This window comes from Moesziomyces antarcticus (genome assembly GCF_000747765.1).
Source record: "Moesziomyces antarcticus DNA, scaffold: scaffold_v10002, strain JCM 10317, whole genome shotgun sequence".
NCBI lineage: Eukaryota > Fungi > Basidiomycota > Ustilaginomycetes > Ustilaginales > Ustilaginaceae > Moesziomyces > Moesziomyces antarcticus.
In genome coordinates, this window is record NW_014639008.1 from 402290 (window position 1) to 428151 (window position 25862).

The 25862-nt window shown below is 60.3% G+C and overlaps 11 protein-coding genes across 11 annotated transcripts; 3 read left to right on the plus strand and 8 right to left on the minus strand.

Annotated features, from left to right (window-relative positions):
• Positions 1 to 253: 253 nt before the first annotated feature.
• PAN0_002d1045 (uncharacterized protein) lies at positions 254 to 1160 on the minus strand (the record flags this gene model as incomplete). The annotated part of the gene is made up of 2 exons (XM_014803212.1): positions 254 to 630; positions 770 to 1160. The coding sequence occupies 2 exons, from the start codon at positions 1158 to 1160 to the stop codon at positions 254 to 256; spliced, it is 768 nt and encodes a 255-aa protein (XP_014658698.1).
• A 340-nt stretch (positions 1161 to 1500) lies between these two features.
• On the minus strand, positions 1501 to 2000 carry PAN0_002d1046 (uncharacterized protein; the record flags this gene model as incomplete). Its single annotated transcript, XM_014803213.1, has 2 exons — positions 1501 to 1669; positions 1735 to 2000. The coding sequence occupies 2 exons, from the start codon at positions 1998 to 2000 to the stop codon at positions 1501 to 1503; spliced, it is 435 nt and encodes a 144-aa protein (XP_014658699.1).
• A 539-nt stretch (positions 2001 to 2539) lies between these two features.
• On the minus strand, positions 2540 to 3619 carry PAN0_002d1047 (zinc finger protein rts2; the record flags this gene model as incomplete). The annotated part of the gene is made up of 1 exon (XM_014803214.1): positions 2540 to 3619. The coding sequence occupies one exon, from the start codon at positions 3617 to 3619 to the stop codon at positions 2540 to 2542; it is 1080 nt and encodes a 359-aa protein (XP_014658700.1).
• A 1923-nt stretch (positions 3620 to 5542) lies between these two features.
• PAN0_002c1048 (CAMK CAMKL PASK protein kinase) lies at positions 5543 to 9193 on the plus strand (the record flags this gene model as incomplete). The annotated part of the gene is made up of 1 exon (XM_014803215.1): positions 5543 to 9193. One exon carries the CDS (start codon positions 5543 to 5545, stop codon positions 9191 to 9193), a length of 3651 nt encoding a protein of 1216 aa, XP_014658701.1.
• Positions 9194 to 9783: 590 nt separating this feature from the next.
• PAN0_002c1049 (regulator of G protein signaling) lies at positions 9784 to 11155 on the plus strand (the record flags this gene model as incomplete). The annotated part of the gene is made up of 2 exons (XM_014803216.1): positions 9784 to 10978; positions 11073 to 11155. 2 exons carry the CDS (start codon positions 9784 to 9786, stop codon positions 11153 to 11155), a joined length of 1278 nt encoding a protein of 425 aa, XP_014658702.1.
• Positions 11156 to 11469: 314 nt separating this feature from the next.
• Positions 11470 to 13107, minus strand: PAN0_002d1050 (stearoyl-CoA 9-desaturase; the record flags this gene model as incomplete). The annotated part of the gene is made up of 1 exon (XM_014803217.1): positions 11470 to 13107. One exon carries the CDS (start codon positions 13105 to 13107, stop codon positions 11470 to 11472), a length of 1638 nt encoding a protein of 545 aa, XP_014658703.1.
• A 462-nt stretch (positions 13108 to 13569) lies between these two features.
• On the minus strand, positions 13570 to 14331 carry PAN0_002d1051 (uncharacterized protein; the record flags this gene model as incomplete). The annotated part of the gene is made up of 2 exons (XM_014803218.1): positions 13570 to 13795; positions 14150 to 14331. 2 exons carry the CDS (start codon positions 14329 to 14331, stop codon positions 13570 to 13572), a joined length of 408 nt encoding a protein of 135 aa, XP_014658704.1.
• A 1000-nt stretch (positions 14332 to 15331) lies between these two features.
• On the minus strand, positions 15332 to 18379 carry PAN0_002d1052 (glycine hydroxymethyltransferase; the record flags this gene model as incomplete). Its single annotated transcript, XM_014803219.1, has 6 exons — positions 15332 to 16705; positions 16804 to 16895; positions 16970 to 17123; positions 17763 to 17905; positions 17956 to 18089; positions 18177 to 18379. 6 exons carry the CDS (start codon positions 18377 to 18379, stop codon positions 15332 to 15334), a joined length of 2100 nt encoding a protein of 699 aa, XP_014658705.1.
• A 900-nt stretch (positions 18380 to 19279) lies between these two features.
• PAN0_002c1053 (uncharacterized protein) lies at positions 19280 to 21739 on the plus strand (the record flags this gene model as incomplete). The annotated part of the gene is made up of 1 exon (XM_014803220.1): positions 19280 to 21739. One exon carries the CDS (start codon positions 19280 to 19282, stop codon positions 21737 to 21739), a length of 2460 nt encoding a protein of 819 aa, XP_014658706.1.
• Positions 21740 to 21860: 121 nt separating this feature from the next.
• Positions 21861 to 23378, minus strand: PAN0_002d1054 (endoplasmic reticulum mannosyl-oligosaccharide -alpha-mannosidase protein; the record flags this gene model as incomplete). The annotated part of the gene is made up of 1 exon (XM_014803221.1): positions 21861 to 23378. One exon carries the CDS (start codon positions 23376 to 23378, stop codon positions 21861 to 21863), a length of 1518 nt encoding a protein of 505 aa, XP_014658707.1.
• Positions 23379 to 24108: 730 nt separating this feature from the next.
• PAN0_002d1055 (macrophage activating glycoprotein) lies at positions 24109 to 25626 on the minus strand (the record flags this gene model as incomplete). Its single annotated transcript, XM_014803222.1, has 1 exon — positions 24109 to 25626. One exon carries the CDS (start codon positions 25624 to 25626, stop codon positions 24109 to 24111), a length of 1518 nt encoding a protein of 505 aa, XP_014658708.1.
• Positions 25627 to 25862: the final 236 nt, after the last annotated feature.

Here is a 25862-nt window from a genome sequence, read left to right on the forward strand (position 1 = left end):
TGCGCCCTGTTTGCGCACGCGTCGCGCGCCTTTTTTTGGGCAGTGAGTCTTGACTTTGTCGGTCGAACATTGTCGACCGATTTTTCAGTGGTGTTCCTACTTCGGCTTAACAAATTTACCCTTTGAGAACGTGCGTGTTGCTCTCCTCCTCTCAGGCTCAACAGCTCGATGGCGGGAACGAGAACGAGCTTTCACATCCTCAGACGACATGCAGGCGACATGTACGAGGTCAACTCCTCTTGACTGATCGTCATTACAGGTTAATGGTCCATTTCGTTCCACGCGGTCGGGTGTCGAGTCGGCGGGGTATCATGACCGAGGTCATAGTCTGCCGAAATGACTCGTGCGAGCTAGGCCTGGAATAGAGGGCGAAAGGGAGGACGAGAGGCGGGTGGATCAGACTGTCAGCGAGGATCTCGGCGAGCATGGATGGACACCACATGAGACTCACCATGCTTTGAATCGCAGCGCAGGCCAAGGTGGCGGTCACCACAGCCGCCCAGCGCCAAGCAGTTCCAGGGTGACTCGTAGCTGCTGACGAGGTTGCTTGCTGGACAGTCCGGCTGGTGTCTGGACCGTTCCTGTTGCAGACGCCATACGGTACTGGAGTGGTGGAAGAGCAGTGCGACTCTGTCACGTATTGGTAGCATGAAAACACTGCAGGGCGTTGGCGGCAAAGTCGCAATGCGGATGGAAAGCGGGACGAGGTCAGCCGGACACGTTGAGCTTCTCCCGGGGGAGCCAGGCGGAGCCGATTGTGGATACTCACTGTCTGCGTAGTTGGACGTGGCGCAGATGGGATGGTCGAGCGCCATTGCCTGTGCATCTGGCAGGCCGACTGCTTGGAACGTTGCATTGTAGATGCCTCCCACTGCGGCGCAGCAGTAGTCGGTAACGTCGGCAAAGTACGACGAGCAGGAGCCATCTGGCGTCTCTGGTGTGATCGTCATGACCTCTTCCTTGGTGCAGGTGCCATTGAAATCGCCGCGCTCGTTCATCATTGGCGAGATGCGCAGTACCTGGTAGCCTGCTCCGTCAGCGGTTGAGTTGGACGAGGACGACGAAGAGCTGGCTCTCCTGAGCACGTGCCACGCGGGGCCTGAAGATGGAATCGGAGTGGCGCTGAGGCCAGATCCGGGGACCAGTGCGCTCGGTGCCATTGCGACCCGTCAATTTCGTCCGGAGGTTCGCGTGGATAGAAATGGTAAATCAGATGCTTCGCCGAGGAGCTGTTGCGTCGCGAGCGTCGGCTGCTCAAAAGGATTGCGGACGTCGAGTGCCTGCGGATGCGTGTTGCTGTTAGCCAGCTTTGGTGAGCCACGAATCAAAATCGATAGGCGACGACGCTCATGTCTGAGCTGACGTTGCGGTCCTCGAGATTCCACGGTGCCGCTACAAGCAACGAGCTGCGACGATCGTCTTGCGGAAGTCACCACTAGGAGCCGCAGCCGTGTGCGATGGAAGCGAAGAGAGTCCTTTGGCACCAGCGGACACACAGCTTTATGGTAGTGTGGCTGTGGCTATTTGCTGTTCGGTAGGTCGTGGTCCGGCACAGCTGGCTGGGCGTTGTTGTTGTGGTCGCGCTGTGGGCGGGAAGGAGTTGGTGTCAGTGGTGGTGGTGATGATGGTGGTGGTGGTGGTGACGGGGCTTGGTGGGGGTTGGTGGTTGCTGGATGCGAAGGAGGTTGTGACACGCTGCTGGCTCAGCACGATGGCCAAACTTGCCCGACTGACCGGTGCCAGATGCTGCCGGCCAGGTATGGAAAGGTGAGCATGTGCACAACACGACACAGCAGAGCATGGGCAGCTCTACCTGAGTTGTCAGCGCGTGCCATGGCCGGAGTGCGAATCAAAAAAACGAGGTGCAGCGCCGGGGCGGGCAAAGCTTGGCCGTCTTGCCTTGGATTGGCCTGCAGATCGACTGCCTCGCCTGTGCCGTCGAGATGCTGCTGCAGGGCCAAGCCCAGAGGCGTGCATTGAGCCAAGAACTGCAGCTGCATCCGCGTGTAGTCTTGGCGAATACAAGGCTGCCTTAATCGGCCTTTACGCGTTCAATCGCGAATATTCTTGGCGCATAAAGCCAAGAGCGGCCAAAGACCGCGCAGGCCGGCACGGGCTGCCAATTTCTGCCAATTTTGGCGCTTCGCCTGCCCTTCCCCCGTGAGCGCTCCGATCCGATCCCATCGTCCATCGAGCACTCTCATCGGCTAAGCCCCGATCGATTCGGAAGGCCATCGCAGATGCCGCCCTGCCATTGCTGTTCAGGAGGCGAGCCCGTCACCACAAGACACAACCTGTCCGAGCAATCACAGAGGAGAAGCAAGCACCTGCGGCTTTCTATCAGACGGATACACACGCGACCAAGCGATAGTCACCCGAATCGGATGAGGCAATTGAGAAGGCTGCCTAGTGCGAGCGGCCGGGTATGATAGTGGGCAATAGAGTCGATTGCTCGGGTATACATGGCACGAATTTGAACGGCTCTCAGATTTCGAGGCGAGGGGCGAGGTACGTGCGCTAACTTAGCGGGCGAGGAGCGTCAAAATCGACTTCGCTTGACACCCTGTTGCATCTGCGGGCCCGAGGACCGCGCCGACGGCTCTGCCTTCCTCTTCTTCCGCTCCAATTCGTCGTGCATGATCTTCTCCGCCATGGTCATGCTGCTCGGCGGTTTGCCTTTCGCTACAGAGCTGCCCTTCGACTGCAACGAGGAGCTCGAGTCACCCAAAGCCGAACGATCAGCCTGCTTGAGTGGATTGGCCGCCTTGGACGTCGACTTGAGCACATTGAATCCCATCTTGAAAGGTGCTGCGGTCTGAGATGTGCCTGCAAGAGTTGGCTTCGATGCTGCACTGGACCCTGAAGCGAGCGGTGCAGTCCGTGCGCCATTCTGGCTGGAAGCCTCGCCGCTCTTCTGCTCTGTCTTCGAAGCCGATGTCCCGAGCGAGAGACCGATGCGAATGGGACCAGCGCCCGTACGCTGAAGGCCTTGCGACGCTTTGTCCGCTGCCGCTGCAGTCTGATTGGCATCGCCAGCAGAAGACCCATCGGCGGCAGCTACCGAGCCACCGGAAGCTCTCGCGATCTGCTCTTGTAGCAGCTTGCGCTGTCTTTGCTCGTCGTCCATCTTGGCCCGTTCCAGTTTCTGCAGCGCATCTTGACGCGCCAAGGCCGCTGGCGAGTTGTCGATCCATGTGATGAACCAGCCTTGCTCTGTATCCTCGGCTTGAACCACTCCTTCTCGGCCGAGGTGCTTGACAAAGTCGGAGAGACTGCCCCATTGCGTCGCATTCATATGCGTGTGGTGACGGTCGGCGATGTACTCCTGGTATACCTGGTTGGCCCGGACGCGCTTGGTACCGAAGCGCCGGCTGAGCAACTGCACGAACTCCTTCTGGAACGTCGTACTGAAGTCGTCGATGACCCTCTTTGCGCCTCCCGAAGATGCGATGGCGTCGACCTGTCTGAAGTGTGCTTCCGATTCTAGATGACTGCGGTATCCGTTTTCGTCTCGACACGCCTTTTGGCACAGTTGGCAATAGAAACGTAGCTTGGTCAATCCCCTCGCCTTCATGGCGTTGGAGATCGCTTTGAGAGATCCGGCCTCTGCTTTTCCCATCTTTGCCTCGTTTTGGAGCTACTGTTGCGTCCGCAGCTTCGATGCTAGTTGCGGTAAGTCGCAACTGCGGCTCGAGATGGATCTGGTCGTAGGGGAAAAGATGGACCCTTGCCTCGCGCGGGAAGTTCGAGTGCGGAAGAGTGTGGAGGTGGAAATTTATGGTCACGTGATGACACCTCCGCGGAACTCTGCTCGCATCGACACGGCCAACCAGGCTGCCTCTCACAGTGTTTGAGTTGGTAAGGCGGGTGCACATGTCTTCTGATCAGCGCTCGGGCCGATCATTTGGGAGAAGCAGGAAGAGTGCTGCACCTGGCTGCATCTGTGAGTTGCTTGTTCGAAAGCCAAACTCCCACGAAAGTCCCCACCAGAAAGTGGGCACCGAAATTGTGGGGCAAGTAGGTTTCCAAAATTTGTGTGAAGGCTGGCCAACTGAGTTTGAATGTGGGCGTCAAAGCCACTCGAGGGTTGTCTCTCGCAGACGCCCACTACCATGGAGCGACCTGCCTGCAGATTCGATCGCGTCGAGGGCGGGACGTGCAGGTTCCGGATGAGCGGTATGATCGCCCGACGTCGAACTGCGACACACGAGAGACGCAGGGATGTCTCTGGCGTGGGTGACGGGCGGAATGAGGCTGGGTGATGAGCCGATACGCCGCCAGTCACTTCCCGAGACGATTGCTCGCACGGTCCGTCCCACATGGCTCCCGACACCAAGGGGGATCATCATCGGATCGTAGATAGAATCATCGAGAGCCCGAAGTTTTTGTCAAGCACAAGCAACGTGGACGAAGCCGACTACTGCAGCTTTGTGTGTCGAGCGATTCGAGTTTAAGCTCGTACCGACGTGACACGGCGACCAGTTCATGCTTTGGCGCCCAATCGCTACTGAGCTCGCTGTGTGGAACCGTGTGCCGTTGATTGTCCGAAACTTTCGGACAGAAGCCATGCAGTCAGACTTTGCTGTCGCTGCCGCTGCCGGCTCGAAGGCCTTGGCAGCCAAAGCCGACAAACAGCGCGGACAGCATCCTACGCGCCCTCATCAGCACAGTCAAAAAAAAAAAAAAAAAAAAAAAAAAAAAAAAAAAAAAAAAAAAAAAAAAAAAAGAGAAAGAAACCAAATTAAAATATTTTTTCTCTGTTTTTATCGACAGAACTGCAGCTCAGCTGCAGCGAGGCTGAGCGCCCTGGCAGTTGATGGGCACATTTCTGTCGTTGCTGCCGCTTGGCAGAGTGGGGAATAGCAGATACACAAAAATGAGCTGCGCTGGAGCCCGTGCCGCGCCCGCCGCCGCCCGCCCGCGGCAAGCGTCTGTTTCGTCGCGACCCTGCTGCTGTTCACGTTCCTCGACCCTTGCTGCTCGAGCAAAAAAAGCGATCTGCGCCCGCAGCAGGCGATTTCATCAGCCGCCGCTTCTCTCGAGCCTTCCCTATCCCCGCCCCTGCCTCACCACCACCAAACTTTATCGCGGTCGTCACACTTCGCACTGCTCCGCACGCTCGCCTCCGTACATCTTGGCCACTGCCGTCCGGTCTGGATTACGCGGAGCCGCGAAGGAAGCTTATCGACTTAGCCAACAGCGACGCGACGGCGATCCGAAGGCGTAGAGGTCACGGACCCAGCTTTCAAGCGCGTTCTGCCTCATCATCCGACAGCACAATCCCGTAACTCAGCCAACGGCCGCACCGCTCCTCATGACCCTGTCGCGCTAAGCCGAGCCATCCACGGCGCTCCACCCCTATCGGCTCCGCACCAGCATTGCCGCAAGACACCAAAGACCTTGTCCATTACATCTAGAGCAGCGCCAGTCCTAGCACCTCTCTCGACGCCACCACCCGCCGACCTTTGCCGTACGGCATCCGTGATCAGTATCGCCAATGTGCTGATATACCCTCGGCCACCCAACAGCTTCCCTCGCCAAGATGCCTCTTGAACAGATTCGACCCGTCGCGGGGCTCAACTCGTCCGAGTCGCTGCGACGCGCCAGCTACTTTGGCGAAGCATCTACATCCTACACGAGCCAGAGCCAATCTCGCGACGACCATGGCAGCGATTCGGATCGGGATCATGCCGATCACGATGGCGACGATGACGATGCCGATCTGAGGCGGTATTCGACGTCGTCTCGCAAAAGCGAGTCGATGAGCCTATCTAAGCTCGGTGGCGTGGGTGGTGTCACGCGATCTGGCAGCTGGGGCCGCAACTCACTGTCCGACGAATCGCATTCTGCCCGGCCGCACCGGGACGAATCACGTCAGTCGCTCTTCCGGCCACTCCGATCGTCTCTCGCACAGTACCGCGAAGAATCCGACGAGGAGGAATGTTCGCACGCCCGCACCACCGCGCAATCTTCGGGTCTTCCGTCTGCCTTTGAAGTCGACGGAGCTGCCGATCGGCGAAGCTCCGATGGCGACCAGGGCAAAGCCGCCGCCACGCTCCGTTGCGACCCACAGCCCGATCGAGCCACCTCCTCAGGGCCGCCAGCATCCTCACGAACCTCGACTGCCTCTTCCGCGGCCGCCTTCTCCCTGCGCTCTCTCTCCAATCGCAATTCGACCGGCAGCGTGTCGAGCCTGGCATCCTCGGTCGTCTCTCGCGGCGAATCGGATCGACTGACTCCTGCGCCCCCCACCGAATCGCCTATCGCGCTCGATCCATCCTTGTCTGCCAAATCTCCGGCCGAGTCCGCCCTCACAAGCTCTTCGTCCTCGACCTCGCTCACCGCTCCAGCGAGCCCGACAAGAACCGAGTTGGCCGATCCGTCGCTTCCTGCTCCGAGCAATGCCCCGCACGACGACGAGGCTCAAAGGACAGCTCCTTCGCCACCCGCAGACCAGATGACAACGAAAAAGCACCAACTCGGCACACACGCTGCTGCGATCACAAGCGATGACACAGCGTTAGCATCACCGGATCAAAAGAGCTATGCGCGTGAACAAGACAGCCCAGCGATCAACCCAGCCACCTTCTTGACCAGCCAACTGTCTCCTCCACCCGACAAGATGAACGCTCCAGCCGAGTCGCTCAGTCCAGCAAGCTGCCTCCAACCCAGCGCTGAAGAGCTCCTCTCGACTTCGTCCACAGGCATCTATTCGCCCCTCATCCCGCGTCGTCACTCGGGCATGATTATGCTTCGCTCGCGTTCCCAGCTCGCGCTGCATTCTGGTCTTGCCATGACGTTTGCCAACTCGGGAGGCGGCCGAGCCGCCGCGCGGGAGCGCGCCCGCAAGCAGACCGGATGGGAAAACGCGCCCTTCAGCGTTCTAGAGGCGCAGCGACACGCCCGAGGCTTCGCTTATTCGCAGCCTGCGTCTCCCGGCACTTCGACAACGACCATCGCCTGGGACCCTTCCGCAAGCCCTGCATTACTCCAGCCAGCCGCAAGCGTCACAGAAGCTGTGCTGATCAGCTCGCCCCAGCTAGCTACACGCCCGTTGGACCGAACGGTGGCATCACCGGAGTCGTCTCCTTCCACCCAACTGCCTGTAGAGCCTATCGTATCTACTCAGCGCCCAGCTCCCCCCCTGCGTCAAAAGTCGGAACACAGCCTCTCTCGAGCCGCTCTGTTGCGTCTTGACACGATGCTGGGCTGTCCCGTCAACGAGCCAGCCGACGCAGCCTTGCCGTCCTCTGCTGACGCTGCCTCGTCATCCGTATCGGTCGGGTCCAGGATGCAGCCTGTCCGATCGCCATCGGGCTCCGTGATCTTGGGGTCCAGCAGCCTCCTGCGCACCCCAACGACGGAAGAGTGGTCGCGCTACCTCGAGAGCCAGGGGGTCGGATTGGCAGGGCGAAGAAGCCGGACAGGCACCAACCTCAGCTCGGGCTCTTCCGCACAGCGTATCAACCGGATGGCCATGTCGGGGATCCAGTCCCCATCCAAAGCCGACATGGATTCTGGCATGGCTGGCGGCGCAGAGTATGGAGACGACAGCGATCTCGACAGCGACGACTCGGACGATCACGATCTCGGCGTCGAAGTGTTGGAGAAGCTCAAGCAGCTCGGGCTGAGCCGCGCTGCAAGCAGGGCAGGCTCGGTATTCGGCGATGAGCTGGCGAGCCTGCATGAAGAGGACGAGGACAATCTGTCGCCGGTCTCGCCTCAGATCGACAAGGTCCAAGCTGTCGAGGATCTGACGCCGCTCACGCCGTTGGCGTCCGGCGCCAAGACCCTTCCGCCGCAAGCCTCGCCTGGGCTTTTGTACAATGGCAGCCCTGGCACACCTCAACCCGCCATCGAGCGCGGCGCAACGCTGCGTCTGCCGCGAAGCAAGCGACCCACCATGTCCATGTCGGGCGATCTGCAGCCTGCAGGCCAGCTCTATCCTTCGGACTACAAGGGGCAGAAGGGCATCGCGGACTTCGAGATCGTGTCGGACGTGGGCCGCGGCGCATACGGTTTGGTGAAGAAGGCGAGGAAGAAAGGGCCTGACGGACGTCCGCAAGGGAAAGAGGTGGTGATCAAGTACATCATCAAGAGCCGAATCCTTGCGGACTGCTGGCGTCGGCATCGTGTGCTCGGGCCGATCCCCGTAGAGATTCATGTCATGGATCAGCTACGGCGTATCGCTTACGTGCCGCCTTCCAAGCCTCGACCGTGGGCGCCTCGGCGGCCAAAGACGCTGGAGGAGTATCGTGCACGCAAGAGAGCGGAAGCCGAGGGCGAGCAGGTGGCTGTCACCGAGGTCGCCTCGGCCGATGGCGCGCTCTCGCATCCCAACATTTGCAAGATGCTCGACTTTTTCGAGGACCACGAGTTCTACTACCTCGTGATGCCCTGCTTTGGACGGGGTCAAGATCTGTTTGACTTTGTGGAGAGCGCGCCAGATGGACTGGCAGCGTCGCAATGCCGAAGCATCTTTGGACAGGTGGCGGATGCGCTGTGGTTCCTGCACGCCAACAACATTGTGCATCGAGACATCAAGGACGAAAACGTCGTGCTGGATGGCGAGGGCAACGCGCAGCTGATCGACTTTGGCAGCGCCGCGCACGTGCGTCCGGGCAAGCTCTTCGACACGTTCAGCGGTACGCTCGACTATGCGGCTGCGGAGATCCTGCAAGGCGAAAAATACTCGGGGCAGGCGCAGGATGTGTGGGCGCTGGGCGTGGTGGGCTTCGTGCTGCTGTGTGGAGAGTGTCCCTTCTGGAACGGCGAAGAGGCGATCCAGGGGCTCGAGGAAGGTACGCGCGCGGCGCAGACGCTGAAGGAGCGCTGCCTCATTGCACGTGTCACCCCTGCAGACGCGGACAGCGAGCTGACGAGGGAGGAGGAGGGGGAGATGGCTCCGCTCGATCCAGCCTGGTCGCGGGGCAAGGACAAGGAAGGCGCCGAGCCCGACGGCGGCGGAAGGGTGGACGACTTTGTGGACCTCATCTCGCGCTGTCTCGAGCTCGACGTGGATGCCAGGCCGAGTGCCGAGCAGATCTGCCAGCATCGCTTCCTTGCCGGTTACGCGGGCTGGACGGGGCGGCGCGGATGGCAGCGGCTCAAGGCGCCGCTAGTCGCTTCGTGCAGCGTGCCGGCTGAAGTCAAGATCAGCGCCGCACCCACGACTCTGACCCCTTCTCTATGACCGCATCCCCGACGCGAGTAATGGCCCTTTATGATTTGTATGTATTCATCATGTCTCAGTTAACCGCAAAGCATCGTATCGTTTCGCAACGGGCGTGTGAAGTGTTGGAAGCCCGGGAGGTCCTGATGGTAGGGTTCATTTTTTCGCATTTTGAATTGTTAGGCCGAATTGGACCCTCGAAATGAAATGGGCGGCTGAGGCACGAGGCTGGAATGGCTCAGCTCCTGAATTGAGCTCCCGAAGCCGCATTTTTCGAGTCGACTGCCGTGTGTGGTTACTTTCTGTGTGACGGCGCAGACTGGCAGGGTAGCGGGTGTGTGTGTTTCGGAGAGGCCGTGTATTTGGACTTGACACCAACACCCTTGGCCTCACCTTTCCTCACATCCTTCATCTGCTCGTCGCTCTTCACACTTCTCCGCCTTTCCATCATAAGCCGACATTCTGAATCGCTGCACTCCGCCACGACAATCTGAAGGGCGTCGCACTGCCTGCGGAAGGTGAAGTCGCACCACGCTCTCTAACCCACCCTTGCAAGGCCTAGCGAGACTCTCGGTCGACCACAGCCAGTCCTCTGGCCAAGCTCAAACAACATGTCAGAGAAACGCCCCCTCTCTCTGCAATCATCACGTACGCGCCAGCGGCTCCCAACACTTGCCGAGGTGCTGGCGCGTCGTACGCTTCCGCCTGTCGACCTGTACTGCTTCTACCTGTATCTGCAGCGCGAAGCAGCGGAAGATGCGCTCGACTTCTGGCTCGATGTGCAGCAGCACGAGAACCTGTGCAGGGCGTACTTCAAAGACCTGCGCAAGTCTGGAAAGTCGGTCAAGGAGGACTGGCCCCAGTACTACGCAGAAGCGCTCGAGCGCGGCAGCATCTACAACAAGATCAACGGCATCAACGAGCAGAGCGCCGACACGGGCATACCGTCGCGTCGTGGGCCCGACAGTAGCTGGGACCATCAGAGCCGAGTCGAGAGTCCCGATGCCGCCTACTCGACGATGTCGCACGCACCCAGCCCAGTGCCTGCTGCTGCCACTGCATCCGGCGCGCCCCTTGCAGCCCCACGCTTCCCGGGAGACCCAGACTACCTTGCGCAGCAGACACGCGCAGAGAGGAAGAGCATCCTTGCAAAGCGCGGATCCGTCGCACCCACCGTCATCTCGCGCTCGGCAGCGATCACCAGGACGGACCTGATCGCCTCGGCGGAACGCATCTACGCGAGGTACCTGCTGCCCGGATCCGAAAAGGAGATCTATCTGCCGGGACCGCTGAGGATCCACTCGTTCCCGGTCTCGTCGTCGACCTTGCCGCATCCGCAGGATACGGAGCAGCAGAGGGCGCTGGCCCGGATTCCCGACATGTTCCACGCACAGAAGGAGTACGTCTTCCGCACCATGGAGGCGGACATCTTTCCGCGCTTCCTGCGGGCCAAGGCGTTTGGCAATCTCACGCCCATCTCGGTGCTGGTGAGGCTCTCGCTTGGACTGCTGGCGTTGTGGGCGGCGTTGGCGACGGCGTTCAGCTTCATCTTCTTGGACGTGGGGCGTGCCAAGCGTTGCTGGGTGATTGTGCCGTTTGCGGTGGCAGTGCTGTTGCTCATGTCGCACCAGTACGAGCTGGATCCCATCCTGGTGCTCTTGGCACAGAGCGAGACCACGCCCTTCCGTCTGATTAGGATACGCGAGCACTACGTGCACAGGCTGCTGCTCCAGCGTGCACTCAGCGTCCTCCTGCTCGTTGTGCTCATCACAGCGGCTCTGACAGTGCTCTTTGTCTTTGTCCCGGGTCACAGACTTTAAGCCCCCCGTCCCCAATTTCTTTCCATCTCTTGCTTGCTTCCCCTTGATACCTGTCCTCATGTAAGCACGGGATGACACAGATCCCGTGCCGCGCTGGTCGCCCTACCCACACTCGTTTGCCAACGTCCCACTGCTGTCGTTCATTTCCTTGGCCTCACTCTAATCCATTTGCTGTGCCAGATCGACCAAGCGCCGTGGCGGCTGAAACGCCTTTCGAATGTCGCGTGTGCGATCTCAAAGCGACGCTTTGATCTGCTCCTGTCTTGGTCTCATCGACGTAAGGTCTCATCGTCGTAAAATTGAACACAATCACACTGAGGTATGAACTGGGATGACCTGAATTTTCGGTGGCGTGCGATGTGCGCACTGCGAGGTATATATACAGCCCGACGCCGATCGACCTCACCGGATCGAGCGGCGCGTCAATGCAAAGATTCGGAACACAGGGAAGATGCAGAGAGGTGGTGATGAGGGGAATTAGAGGAAACGACCGAACTTGGTGCCATCGACCTTGGCGTTGGCACGGAGCTCGCCACGCTTGACGATGGTGTATGCCTCACCGGGCGTGACGTAGGTGGCGGCCTTGTCGCTGATCGACTTGACGCCCTCCACCGCCTGCTGCGACTTGAGCTGCTCAGAGGCAGCAGCCACGGTCGAGGTGGTGGTCATGGGAGTCTCGTCGGTAGGCGTGGCGGGGGCGGCAAAGTCCTCGTCGTCCGAGGTGACGGGCGAGGGAGGAGCGCCGGCAGGGCGGTGGGCCGAGGTGCCGGTGGCGCGGTTCTCGCGCTCGGCTTTGGCAAGCTCGTCCTTGGCGAGCTGGTAGCCGCCGTCGAGAACACCGACGCGCATCATTGAGAGCAGGTTGTGCGCCGCATTCGAGTGGTCGTACACACCGCCGAGGAACGCAGTGGTGGCGTCCTTGCCGATCTTGCCCGTGAGGAGATGGCGGCCACCCGGGTGCTCATCGAGGAAGGACGAGACGTCGTGGATGAAGCCGTGGACAACAATGAGGGGGCGGGTCTTGGACTCCTCGACAAAGTCGTCCCAGGAGATGACGGGAAGGTGAGCCGAAGACTTGGGCCACTCGAGCTGCTGACCAAGCTCGTGCGCCTTCTGGAGCTGCATCGCAAGACGACCCTTCTTGACCTCGTTGTCGGGGAAGGTCTTGAGGTGCGAGGCGAGACCGAGCTTGCTCATGGTGCCAATGAACCACTTGGTGGGGTCGAACTGGTACCACTGAACAGCGTTGCGGTAGTCCATAGGGAACTGGTGGTGGAAGTTGTGATAGCCCTCGCCGACGGTGACGAGAGCGGTGAAGAAGTGGTCGCGGGGCGTCATCTTGTTGTCAAAGGTCGCCTCGCCGAGGTAGTGGGCAAGCGAGTTGACGCAGAAGGTCGAGTGGTGCACGAAGAAGAGTCGGAGCATGCCGGCGAAGAAGAAGCCGCCGCGCCAGTCACCCCAGCCCAGGCCGGCAACGAGGGTCGGAAGACCGAAGCCGAAGAAGAGGAGCATGGGGATGTAGAACTTGTGCTGGAACTTAATCACGGGGTTCTTGCGCAGATCCGAGATGTCCGCAACACCGGGCTTGCGACGGGGCTTGATGAGCATCCAGCCGAGGTGCGACCAGAAGAGACCGAAGTGAGCTCCGTAGGGGTCAAGGTCGGTGTCGGTGTAGCGGTGGTGAGCGCGGTGACCGCGTGCCCACCAGTGGATAGAGCCCTGCACGGCACCGGAACCCATGCAGGCAAGGAAATACTGGAGCGGGAGCGATGCGTTGTAGGCACGGTGGGCCCAAAGACGGTGGTAGCCGGCGGTGATGCCGAGACCAGTAAGGAAGTAGTAACCGAACGTCCAAGCGGCGGTGTACTTGTTCCAGCTGGTGGTGAAAAGACCGTAGAAGGCGAGGACGGGCGTGATGGTGAGCGCCAGGAACGAGACCCACTGGATCTCGCCGAGAATGTTCTTGAGCTGAACGGGGGGAAGAGGCTTCTCGGTGGCGAGCACTCGAGAGACGTAGTCGTCAGGAATGTTGGCGTCGGCGAACTCCTCCTTGGGAGCGGCCTGCGCATCCTTGGTGGCGGTCGTCGTCGACCTTTGCTTCAGTTCGGTGGCCATCTTTGCGACGAACGTGAGTGTACGGGTGGTGGTGAGGAGACAAGACAGAGAAGGTGGCTTGCTCAAGTCTTATATATGAAGCGGGCCACGAGGCTTTTGCGGACGTGGACAGACAGGGCAGCACAGCACTACATGCGCGTCGGTCAAATGTCGAGCAGGAAAAAAGTCGGTTGCACGGCGCAGTCTTCGGTGGGGCGGCTTGGCGCGAGCGAGTCTCTCTCTCTGTTGGCTCGGGCATTGGACTGTGTCGAGGCCGGCGCACCGGGCAAGTGGCGACAGACGAGTTGCTCAGCATTGCAGCAGCCGTCAGGGGCCACGAGTGATTTTCACAGCAAGCTAGCCGCAGGAGCATCACGACAAGGCTTTGGGTGTCACTTCGGAGGTTCCGAGACCGAAGCAGAAGGTGAGGATTTGGGACGGAGCATCTTTGGGCTCTGCTGAGTGGTGGAGACTCACAGGGCTTTAGCCGAGTGTCTTTGCGTCGCCTGGCTGCCCGCCCGTCCATCTGGCAACAGAGTCGCCACCGAACACGTTGATGCCCGCTGGGTGCGAGGCAGGAGGCCAAACAGTGCGGAAGGCTGGGGTGGCGGCGGCGGTCATGGTGGGGTCTTCGGCCGTGCTGGCTTGAGCTGCTGCCCCAGGATTTCCGCCCAGGATCCGTTTCGCAGGCGGCTCATCGGACGTCAAACTACGCCGTGTCGATGGCTCGACGCGAGGTTTTCGGTCCCCGGCGGCGAAATGTGACTGCCTCAGTGCCTTTGCGCACTCAATCCTCCACCGGTTCTGAAAACTTTCGCTTAGAGTCTTTGGGCGCAAGTTTCACGCTGGGTTGCCCTGATTTTGAGGTGGAGCTACGCGGGGCTTGGGTGGCAGTTCGCCCTCGCTGGACGCGTTCTCTGTCCGCCTGGCCAAAGCAATTTTGTTGGGGCAAGACTGCTGCACATCGCTGCACGCGGGTGCATGGGCCTCACTCATTTCATGCGGCCCTGACCAAGAAGTGTGTCAGGCCCACAAGACGATGATACGCCCAGGGCCTGCATACGGTATATGCGTAGACACCCGATCCCATCGCTCGTTGCATCGTCGGCGAGAACCGATCAAATGAGAAGGCGACAGGGCTGACCAAGCCCTGTCATGCCAACGTGTGAACGATGGAGGAGGGTAATCAATTGTTGCGCTCAAAAAGTCGCCGTCGCCAAGATAGCCACGTTGATAGCGAGGCATTTGAAATGGCTACGTCGGACAAAACGGCCTCCGCCGTTCTTTCCCGAGCGAGCCAGGATATTCAACTCCTCAATTCACGGCAAGCTCATTTCGTGTGGCAGCTAGGAGGCCTTGCGTCAACAGCATCGAGCAATAGTGCTTCACCCCGCCCCTGCCTTTCACACCCAGAGTTCCAAGCGGGGGAACATCGCAAGGTTGCGAGCAGGTGTCAGTGCGTCACTGTCGTCATGGTCACCGTGCACCAGATTGGCGAGATGTTAGAGCGACAACAGAAACGAATTCGGCGTGGCCCGGTTGGTCGAGCTCTCGGAGGTTTCTTCGGAGGTTGCTGGCGTGGCAAGAACCTCCGGCCGAGCAGGGAGCTTGCGGTGTGGCTCAGAAAGATCCGGACCCTCGACGTGCAATTTTTGTTGGGGCGGGGCCTCCAGAATTACGGCAGCCCGCCAGCAGCTCGTGTAGAGACAGATTGTCCTTACTTTCGTACGAGAAGTTTGCGGTTTGGCAAGAGACGGCGCTGGTGCATTACATAAGAGATGGTCAGCACGACTTGCTCCTGTGCGTAACTTGTACAGCTGTTCTTACTCTCTCAGAATCTCTCAGAGGCGCTTGCTTTCGGCCAGGATTGTTCGCGAGAGGGGAGAATACTTGACCCCGCTTCGGTTGAATGAGATTGCGAGGCTGCTGCTGATGTTGGACTGATTGTACATAGGAGATCGGGACGTTTGGATGATATGATCTGAGAACGAGGGACAAGGAGAGCACAAGGGAAATGAAACAGAGAGTATAAAGAGGTGCTCGGCGCAAGCTGCCGTCCGTCAAACGAATGTCAGACGAGAGCTGGTTCGTTTGAAGGCGGACGGGGCCAAGCGGGAGCGGGAATCATGCACAGGTTGAAAGGTGCTCATGGACAAGAAAAGAAAGGGTTTTCATGCAGGGTTGGATCGCGGTGACCATGCCAGGAAGCGAATCTACGGCAAAATGTGCCGAGCGAGCTAACCATTTAGTGGGCAGGCTTCTTGATGACCGAGGTGTCGGGAACACCGGGGAGAGGGAAGCTGGTGGCGAAGGCCTCGACGTCCTTGTTGAGCTGCTTGACGGCGTCAGACTGGCGGGCGGCGTTCATGAAGTCGACGAGCTTCTTGCCCGAGGTCTTCTGGATGTCGAGCGAGATCTGGACGACGCGGTCGAGGAACTCGGCAACCTTCTCCATGTCGCTCTCGGTCATGGAGCGCGAGGTGAGCGCGCCGGTGCCGATACGCACACCACCGGGCACGAGGGCCGAGGTGTCGCCGCTGACGGCGTTCTTGTTGAGCGTGATGTGGGCAAGGTCGCAGATGTTCTCGACCTTGGAGCCGGTGAGGCCGAGAGGACGCAGGTCCCAGAGGATGAGGTGGTTCTCCGAGCCGTCGGTCTGGAGCTTGTAGCCCTTGCCCGAGAGGACCTTGGCGATAGCCTGCGAGTTCTTGATGACCTGGACGGCGTACTCCTTGAAGGCGGGCTCGGCGGCCTGCTTGAGCGCAACGGCGATACCGGCGATGGTGTTGTTGTGCGGGCCACCCTGGCAGGCGGGGAAGACGGCGGCGTTGACGCGGCCCTCGATCTCGGCGTCGCGGTCCTTGCGGAAGAAGATCATACCGGCACGGGGACCACGGAGGGTCTTGTGGGTGGTGGTGGTGACAATGTCGCAGTACTCGAAGGGGTTGTTCTGCACCTGGGCGGCAACGAGACCCGAGATGTGGGCGATGTCGGCCATGAGGTAGGCGGACTGGGTCTTGGCGATCTCGGCGAGCTTGGCGTAGTCCCAGTCACGAGGGTAGGCGGAGCCACCGCAGATGACCATGCGGGGCTTGAAGAGGTCGGCGTTCTTCTTGAGCTCGTCGTAGTTGATGTAGCCGGTGGCGGGGTCAACGTTGTAGGGGAACGACTGGAAGTAGATGGACGAGGCCGAGATCTTCTTCTTGGCGGTGTAGTAGCCGTGGGTCAGGTGACCACCGGAGGGAAGGCCGAGACCCATGATGCGGTCCTGGGGCTGGAGGAGGGCGGTGAAGGTGGCAAAGTTGGCGGTGGAGCCCGAGTAGGGCTGGACGTTGACACCCCACACCTTGGGGTCAAGGTTAAAGGCCTTGAGGGCACGCTGCTGGCAGAGCACCTCGAGCTGGTCGATGTACTCGTTACCACCGTAGTATCGGGCGCCGGGGAGACCCTCAGAGTACTTGTTGGTGAGGATGGAGCCGTTGGCCTCCATGGTGGCGAGCGAGGTCAGGTTCTCGGAGGCAATGAGCTCGAGACCGGAGAACTGACGGTAAGTCTCATTCTCGATGATCTGCTGGACCTCGGGGTCAGCCTCGGCGAGGGACTGGTAGAGAACCTTGTTCTGTGGGGGCGTGGCGTGTGATGAGGTGGAGCGCAAGTCAGCAATCGAGTTCTTGACATTGCGAGCGCAGGGACGGACCCAAAGGGGGGAGCACTTACGAAGTCGGTGGGGACGGCGACGGACATCTTGGAGGCGGAAGTGGCGAAGGTGCGGGGGATGGAGATGGCGGAAAGAGAAGGAAGAGTGCGAGCTACGGGAAGAGAAGTGTTCCTAAGAAGGTTTTGAGCAAGTCTTGCACAAGGGCGACGGGCAGCCATGGAAGACAATGTGAAGAAGTTGGTGGTGGCAAAGGATGAGGCGGAGGTGGGGGGTGGGATTCAAAGAGTTCGGAAGCCTGGCGTGAGCGCGCGTCGGCTCTGGAGCGAGAATGTGCGCGGTGCAGTGCACGGATTGGCTGGCGACTTGACCGATGCGGAGACTGCAGTCGGGTCAGGTCGAGTCAGGGCAACGAAGGGGCGGGTGTCTGGCTGGGCCTCTTTGCGCGGGTTGAGGAGAGACGCTGTGGAAGAAGTGCCAAAAAAATTATTGGCTGGTGGTCGTGGAAAATTTGACTTATTGGGCGGATAGCGAGTCGGGTCGGCTGGTGTACCTAATCTGAACGCGTCTGTGGCGAATAGCGAGGCAGAAGAGCACGAGCGCGGGAAGATCCAAGCGAGGTGAGTCGAGGACCCTGTTTTTTTTTCTTCGTTCGTGACAAACGGTGGGAGGCAACCAACCTTTTTTTTTTTTCGAGCGGTTTGAGACCTGAGTCGGGAAAGCCGGTTGGAAGTGTGAAACGAGACAGGAGAGAAGGCAGCGAGCCGAAGATGCAGCGGTGGGAAGGTTAGATCTTCTTAGCCTGATTGAACGTGTCGCTGGTGCCGCAGACGCTTCTTGCGGGTTGCGCGAATCACGAGCCAGACTGGAGAGGCAGGGCCCAGCCCCGCACCTGCTTGCTTTCTTCTCTCGCGCCTCCCTGCCAGTGAGACGGGGCTCTTGAGGCCATACAAAGCGGAGAGTGTGCGAATCTGGCGCGTCCCACACCGAGACTTGAAACTTACCTGTTCTACGAGATGACTTCTAGTTTGAAGGCGTGAGATGATGGTTGGTGTGGAAGATGAATGCTAGCGTCGGTGGTGGATGTGCCGTTCTTATCCATGTGCCAGCCAACGCCCGCAGCGACGAAGGCCAGCGTTTCGAGACCGCCAAAGCCTTGGGAGGCTGGCCGACGAGATCACATTACCCTGCTGGCGAACGACGACTTGGGTTACCATAAACGGCAGGTGTGCACGCGCGCCGCAGCTTGGACGGTGCGGATTTGCGGAAAAAGCGGCGGTGTAGGCCGCGAGCTCCTGTCAGAAGAAGTGCAAGGCCCTCGTCCGCCCGTCCAACTGGCGACGCAGCCCTGGAAAGCACCGGGACCGTTATCGCACTTCAGCTCGAGTTGGTCACCATCATGGTTGCGCAGGGCCCAATTCAATGCGCGCCTGACCAGGCGGCAAGCACACTGGCCTTGAAGTCAACAGGATGATCGACAGCATTGCGTACCCTGCGCGACAAGCAGCCAAGTTCGGCTTGCGGATAGACTTGCTCTGAGCTCTGTATCTTGGTCCGAAGCCATCTGGTCAGGGCAGCCCGGCGCAATCGTGGTCTCGGCAGGCTGTGGTCCAACGCGACGAGGTCGGTCGATGGCATGTGTGTGAGATCAAAGTGTTTGCACAAAGCCCGCTCTTTCCCGATCGATCCATTTATCGGTCGACCGGGAAAATGAGCCCCGATCCATCCATCTGCATGGACGGAGAGAGCGAATTTACAGTCCGCCTCGCCAACGCCGACTCGCCGGCGCATGCTCACGTCACTTCTTTACGGACAACACCTCAGCTTGTTGAAGTATCAAGCTTGTCTAACTCGGTGGCAGCTGTGTTCCTCGGCGCCGCATGTACAGTACTGTACTGTATGACAACACAAAGGGGACCGAGAGCGGCCCAGTGCGCGGCGCAGGTTCCGAGAGCATCCAAAGCACCGCTCGGAGATTTATAGGAGGCGTGAGGTGCGCGCTGCGTGCGTGCGTGCGTGTGCGGAAGACAGGCGTGTGCACGCCTGTCAACGTTTCAACTCCACCGGAATGTCATTTCCGAGGCAGTCAAGGGCCCTTTTGGCTCGAAAAAAAAGGAGGAAAAATTCACGCTGCAGCGCAGTGGTGGAGCATTGGAGCAAAGGTAAGCGATGCTCACCTAGAGCCATCTCCGCGGGTCCACGGACATCTGGCCCGCGTGCCGGCTCACAGGCAGCAGCAGCGCGTGTCCACTTTGGCCTTGGCACCGCAACCGGCTCACACACACATCCACTCCCTCGTTGCCAGCATCTTCCACCTCTCTGCTTACAACCGCATCCACCCTTGCCTTGGGCTCCCGATTTGTATGCGTGTCTGCTAAGCTCGACCTCGACCATGCTTTCGATCTAGGATCCTTCACGACGCTGCACGAGCAAGCTCATCTTTCGGTCGCACCGCGCCCCCTTGGCCGAACGAGCTGTTGCACCTCAGATTGGTCGGTCATCGCACCTTGATCTTCCACCACCTCTCTAGCCGTCATCATGGAGTCGAGGCCCACCTCGAGTCCCGCATCGCCGCCGAGGCTGTTGCGATCCAAGACGGAGCATCCCATGTCGCATAGCTCGGAATCCAACGCAGCCTTTGCATCTTCGAGTCCCGTCGTCGAAGCATCCGACCTGCTCGACACACAACCAGCTGCTGGATCATCAGCAGCTGCGTCCAGCTCCTCCTCGGCACGAAAGGGTCGCGCCAATCGTGCCCGCACTCGCTCCGTGTCTTCCAACGCCGTCCCCGTATCTCAACTCTCCAGATCCACCCTCTCCTCTCTGCAGACCGAGCTCGATGGCGCTCTCGACCGCGGTCCAGGCACTCCGGACTTCACCCTTTCCGCCAGCACCCCGCAGTGGCGCAGGGCAGACGTCGAGCGCGATCGCACCATGTCGAGCTTGGGTCAGGGCTTGCAGCTCATCTCCGAAGCAGAAGCCTCCGCGGGACCATCGTCGAGCAACCCACCCAATCGTCAGCGCTCCGCAAGCGGTGCTTCTCAGGCCTCCGCCTCTTCCCATTCGTCGGACTCTCACAAGAAAAAGTCGCTGCCCGCCAACTCCTTCACCCGGCCAAGACTGTCGACGCTACGCTCCTTCCTGTCGTCGTTCACTGGCGGTAACTCCGCTTCCGCTCCAGTAAGCTCGTCCAACACGCCTCACGACGAACAGGCTCGAATGCTCGACAATGAGCCCCCGACTGCCCATCGACTTGCTGTACGCCCGCAGGCGCTTGTCATGCCGTCCGCACGACCGGCAGCGCACGGCCTGATCGGCCTCAACGAGGACAGTCCGCCGCTCACTCCCACCAGCGATCCGGACGAACAGAGCGAATACCAGCAGTACGTAAACGCCTTCCGCCAGCAGCTCGTCCCAAAGCAGGCCGCCAGGCCACTCGGCGCGCCCAAACACCAGTGGAGTGCTGCTCAGGCTGCCGCCGACGCTGTACAGGCAGATTTGGACGAACGCAACCGCATCACACCACCCGCACTGGCTCAGTGGCCTTTCACTCCGCCACTCACAACCTCCAACGTCACCTCGCCTGTTGCTAGCAGCCGCGCCTTTTCGCCCCCAACACGACCGGACTCGACCATCACCACAGTTAGCGCATACCAAGGCATCCTTCCGTCGCATCTGGTGTCGGGCACCGCAGTCGGCAGTCGCTCCACCACGCCCACCTCATCGACCACTGCGTCTGGCACCGAGTCTGCGCGCTCCTACAACTTGTTCGACGTCGACACGTACCGCATCGAGAGTGCGGGCAAGACGCTGCTCGCACTGCTGCCGCGCATACAGATCAACCTCAGCTCGTGGCGGCTCTCGATGCCCAACGTGCGTCCCTATTTGCCACGCCTCTTCTTTCTGTTCGTCATCTTTGCAGCCTCGACGTGCTGCATCGTATTCATGCTCTGGACGCTCCCGCTCACGCTGCCCAAGCACATCACCAGCCTCACGCTCGCCGAGATCAAGCAGCTCGCCACGAGCCTCAAGGTCTACTCGCAGAGCAGCCCGCGTGCATTCGTGCACACGCTCGTCGTGCTCGGCACCTTCTTCACGTGGAAACAGTCGTTCTGCGTGCCAGGCAGCCTCATCATGAACGTCGTATTCGGCGCCATGTACGGCACCTACTCGGGCACGCTCTACACCTCGATTCTCACCGCGGTCGGCGGTGTGTTCTGCTATCTCCTGTCTGCGCCGCTCGCGCCGCTGATCACATCGTTGCCAGGTCTCGCCAAGCCGCTCGACGCCATGCGCCGCGCGCTGTCGCCAGGGCGTGCGAGGGCGTCGGGTCGCAGCGTCATGCTGTCCACCCCGCACACCGGCAGCAACGGCAACGTATGGACGTACCTCCTCGTGCTTCGCGTGCTCCCCATCGTGCCGTACGGCCTGATGAACATCGCGTGCGGCGTGCTTGGCGTGCCGCTCGCTCCGTACGCAGGCACGCTTGCCGTTGGCTCGATCCCGTGGAACTTTGTCACATGCCAGGTGGGCGACCTCTTGCAGGAGATCGTCGAGGCACTCCCCGTGTCCGATGACACCACCGTGGGAGGGCTCAAGGACAAGGCTGCGAGTAGTGCTGGCGGCGGCATGCGTGCGATCGTCGACCGCATCTGGAACCGCGAGATGGTGGTCAAGCTCATCCTGCTCTCCATCGCCAGCCTGCTACCCATCGTGCTCAGCAGGTATCTCAAGTACCGACAGAGACAGCAGGCCGAGGCGGAAGGATACCAGGCGGTCGATGCGAACGAAATGGACGACGATGGCGTCGACGATGAGGAGGCGGATCGACCTGCGTCGCGCCGCTCTTCGCGTATAATTCAGCACAACGCAAAGACGAACGCGCTTCCCATAGAGAACGTGCCACTGGACGACTTTGAGCCCTCGGCTTCGGCTCACAGCACCAGCACCGTCGGCAGAGGCAGCAATCGCCACGCTGTCCGCAGCGCCTGGCTGTAAGCATCACGCCGAATGATCTTTCCATAGGAACCATGAGTCGCATTGTCATGCAATCACATCTACATGCACAGCTCGCGAAACCAAGTCGCGTTGGCTGCATTCCAGGAGAGCGAGACGAGGTTTAGGGAGAGATCCAGCTTTTGACGGCCCGCTCGACGATGGGTCGCACGACCTTTCTACCGGCGTCCTTGCGTCCATGGACCCACACCATTTGCCGTCGCTTCTTGCCCGCATGATGCTTCATCTTGGGATGCTCCTCGAGGTCGAAGCTCTCGTTGAGGGCGGAGCTGAGCACGCGGAAGAGGTCGTCGGCCTGGGTGCGGTTGATGCGGTGGTCGTGTCGAACAGTCAGCACGATCTCTCGCACCTTGTTGCCCTTGTGGTCCTTGTACTTGTTGAGACAGATGCTGACGTCGGCGCGGATCTCGGCGGTCCAGCGGCGCTCGACTCGGAACCAGTCCTTGAGCGTCTTGCGCTCCGTGCGCTCGATCTGGTCGTCGATCGACACCGGCGTGGATGCAAAGCCGAGATGAATGGCCGGCGTGGCGGTGTCGGTCGTCTCAACCACATCGCCCTTCCAGTCGCGACGCAGAAGGTCGCGCACGCTCAGGTGGGAGAGATCGCGCTTGGCCTCGCCCAGCTCCTTGTCGAGTCGGTCCATGACTTGCGACAGGCTTTCGTTGTGCCAGTTGCTGCGCTCAAGGACGCGCCGCGAGACGTCCGCATCGGTCTTGGTCGACTTCTTGGGGTTTAAGCCGTCCGAGTCGATGGCGATGGCGTCTAACATGAGCTCGAGCAGCTCGTGGGGCATGTGGTATTCTCCTGGCCCGTCCGGGGGGCCGGGGATCGCCTCGAGCTCGTCGAGCATCTGTCGAGCAACCAGCGTGGTGCAACTAGCCACTGTCTCGAAGATGCGCGGGTTGGCATGCGGTGCGACGCCGCGATCTGCGTGGTGGTCGATGATACCTACGACCTCAGCATCTGCCCAGACGCTTAACGGCAAAGGGTGGTCGACCAGGACGATGCCGCGGATCTGCTTGGCAACGGCTCTTGGGTGTGCGGGCAGCTCATCGATGGTCAGCAGATCGCGATGACCCGAACTCATCTTTGAGTTATCGAGTGCGAGCTTGTTCTCGGGGCGGAGGTCGAGAGCATCGAGCGGGGTCTGGAGGAGGGCGACGGCCTTGCGTGGCTGAGGATGATGCAGCGTCGAGTGGGACAGGTGGTAGGCCCATGAGAGCGCTGAAGCCATACTGTCGAGGTCGCCGCCCTCGTTGCCCATGACGATGGTCCATTCGTTCGCCTTGCCCAAGGCCCAGTCGGCGATAAAGTCGTGCTTGGTCGACTTGGACCATTCCGAGAAATGGCCGACGCCTTCCTCGCTGGCCCAGTAGTCGGCAGGTCTGAGCGCTCCATCGGCAAACGCTTTCTCCGAGGCTCTGTACGTAGAAGCTGAATCGACCACGAGCGGCTGTTCAACGAGCCTGTCGATCGAGGTCGGTGCAAGCTCGCTCTCGACGGCAAAGACCGCCTCCCGTGGTTGCGGCAGAGCGCGGCCGTGCGCGAAAGTAGACGCGAGAGCCACTATCAGAGCAGCAGCGGCTCCGAGTCTCTCCTTCTTGCCCCTAAGCGAAACCATATTGAACTTTGGTGATGATGGCGACGCGGTGCGAGGGAAGAAGAAGGTTTGTCGGTTGATAGCCTCGAGCCAGAGGCGTGGGTTAGGGGCGGAATACGGCAGGCATGCATGTCGGCGCTTCCGCCCTTGCTTCCGCATTTGACGAATTTTAGGCCCGACGCCCAGCCAGCTCGCATCGGTGAAAGTGGAGGGCACGGGACGATTTTCTACTCTAACATCCGCTCGTTAGGCGCACCGCACCGAGACCTTCTCGAAGCAGCTCGCCACACAGGCAGCGACGGATGATCCGCCTCGCGACCATCATTCTGCCGACACAAGATCCTTTGCGTCTCGTCCGTGCCTGCGAATCTGTTCTTGAGCCCAGCTCTGGTCGAAGTGCGCATCCGTCGAACGGATGATGAACTCATTTGGAATCTGATGAAAGTTCAACTATAACTTAGCTGCAGGATTCAAGTGGTCCTGGGGTTCATTCGGACCCTCACTTCCGACCGAGCTTCTCCCATCCGTGTGAGCCTATTCACAGGCCCCTCTCGACGGTCGTCACAAGGATCTCCAGCGAGACCTTCGCAGGCACGAGAGCAAGAACATGTTGATGACATGAAGGGGATGATGATTGCGAACAGGGATGCTATGGACATGACATGACAAGACAGCGCGCTCGACTCTAGAAAGGAGCGACCGTGAAGGAATCGTATGCACGGCGTCAAAGGGTGCGTTGCGAGGGGACTCTTTAGTAGTCCTCCTCCCACTCGGGGGAACGCTTGACCTGGGTGGCCATGACGGATCGCTTCGAGGGGGTCTTGATAGCGGGGCCGTTCGAGATGGAAGGGTAGTATCGGCAGTTGGAGCTCTTGCCCGCGGGCTGGGCAGCAGGCGTGGGCCTGACACCCTGGTACCAGGTGGAGCCCGAGTAGACACCGGGCCACTGGCCCTCAATGCCGTCGCACTGCTCGAACACCCCGGCGTCGTAGTTGGCGGGCTCGTTCCACATGCAGCCCATGACGTCGTAGATGTGAGGGCACCAGTTCTTGGCCCAAGGACCGGCACGGCATGCACGGAAGCAGTACTCGTTGGCCGACATGAAGTTCTGCCACTCGGGGAGCTCCTCCCAGTTGCCAGTAAAGGCACGGGTGAAGACGTGACCACCGACGGGGTTGCCCGAGCCAGTGGCGCCGTGAGGGTCGAGCTCTCCGCCCTCGTCACCGGCGCGGATGTGGATCTTGGTAAAGTCACCAGTACCGGTGACCTGGACAAAGGAAGGCGTCTTGAGGAAGTGAGCGCCCTTGATGGTGCCGTCGGGGATGAGACGGGTACCGTAGCCCGACTTCATGCAGTAGGCGACCATGACGGCCTCGAGGTTACCCACAGTGTCGGACGACTGGGTGTTGGGAGGGCCCCAGAGACAGAAGTCCTTGACCGAGTTGATAAAGACGTTCTGGCACTTGGCCTTGGGGTTCGAGGCACCGTAGCGCTGCTGGCAGTCGTTGTAGCCAGTCTGACCGCCCTGGGCGTCGGTCTTGGCAGGCATGTGAGCCGGGTCGTAGGCGGTGACGCCGATCACGCCGGCGAGCAGGGCGAGGAGGGCAGACTTGGCGTACATGGTCGAATGCGATGTCGGATGCGAGGTGTGCGAGACGTGGTCGGGTTGGTGAGGTTCAAAAGAGTGTGTAGGTTTAAAAGCTGGGAAGCGGACACGAGGCAGAGGGACAAACAGGGAAAGGGTGGGGAGGCTGGTCGGGATAGGGGGAGGAGGTGGGTGGTGGTGGTAGTGAAGGGACGAGGGGATGCAACCGACTATGTAGTTCGAGGAGCTGCCCGGTTGGACGTTGGGTCGAGGTGGGCAAGAGCACTTCGCCGGGCAGGGAGCATCGAGCGTGGCGCTGCGGAGAAAGTGTGCCAGAGCCTGAGAAAGGGAAGCGCGGTGTAAGCGCGGCTGAACAGCGTGAGGGGCGGAGCGGGCCAGGCCAGAGTTGCCCAAAAAGGGTAGAGCACGGTGGCATAGGAGACGGGCTGGCAATCCCAAGCGAGGGGTGCAGCCCAGTAAGGCGAGGAGGGCTCTCAGGAGGGAAGCAGGAGGGCGAAAGGTGCCAAAACAACACGAGTTCCCGGCGGAGACCAGAATGATCTGCACCGCTGCAGGCCACGGCACGGCGAAGAAGCTGAACCGCCGCGCGCGCGGGCGGAGGCGAGATGCAGAGTTGTGCAGCCAGCGGCTGTTGATGCCCGAAGCCTCGCTCTCTATGCGCATCAACGGGAAGGTCGGTCGAGCGCTCTGCAGCAGTGTTGCGTGAGACCAACACGGGCATCACCCTCGGCTGCCCATCCTCGCTGGCCTTGAGTTTCCAAAAAAAAGGGTTGCTGCATGCTCAAGTCCGAGCCAACCCTTCTTTTCAGCTTTCCTTTTGTTCTGCCTTGCCACTCCGGCCATTGTGCATGTCGCTGCTTGTGGGCGACGCTCCACGCTCGTCCACCGTCTTGAGCTCT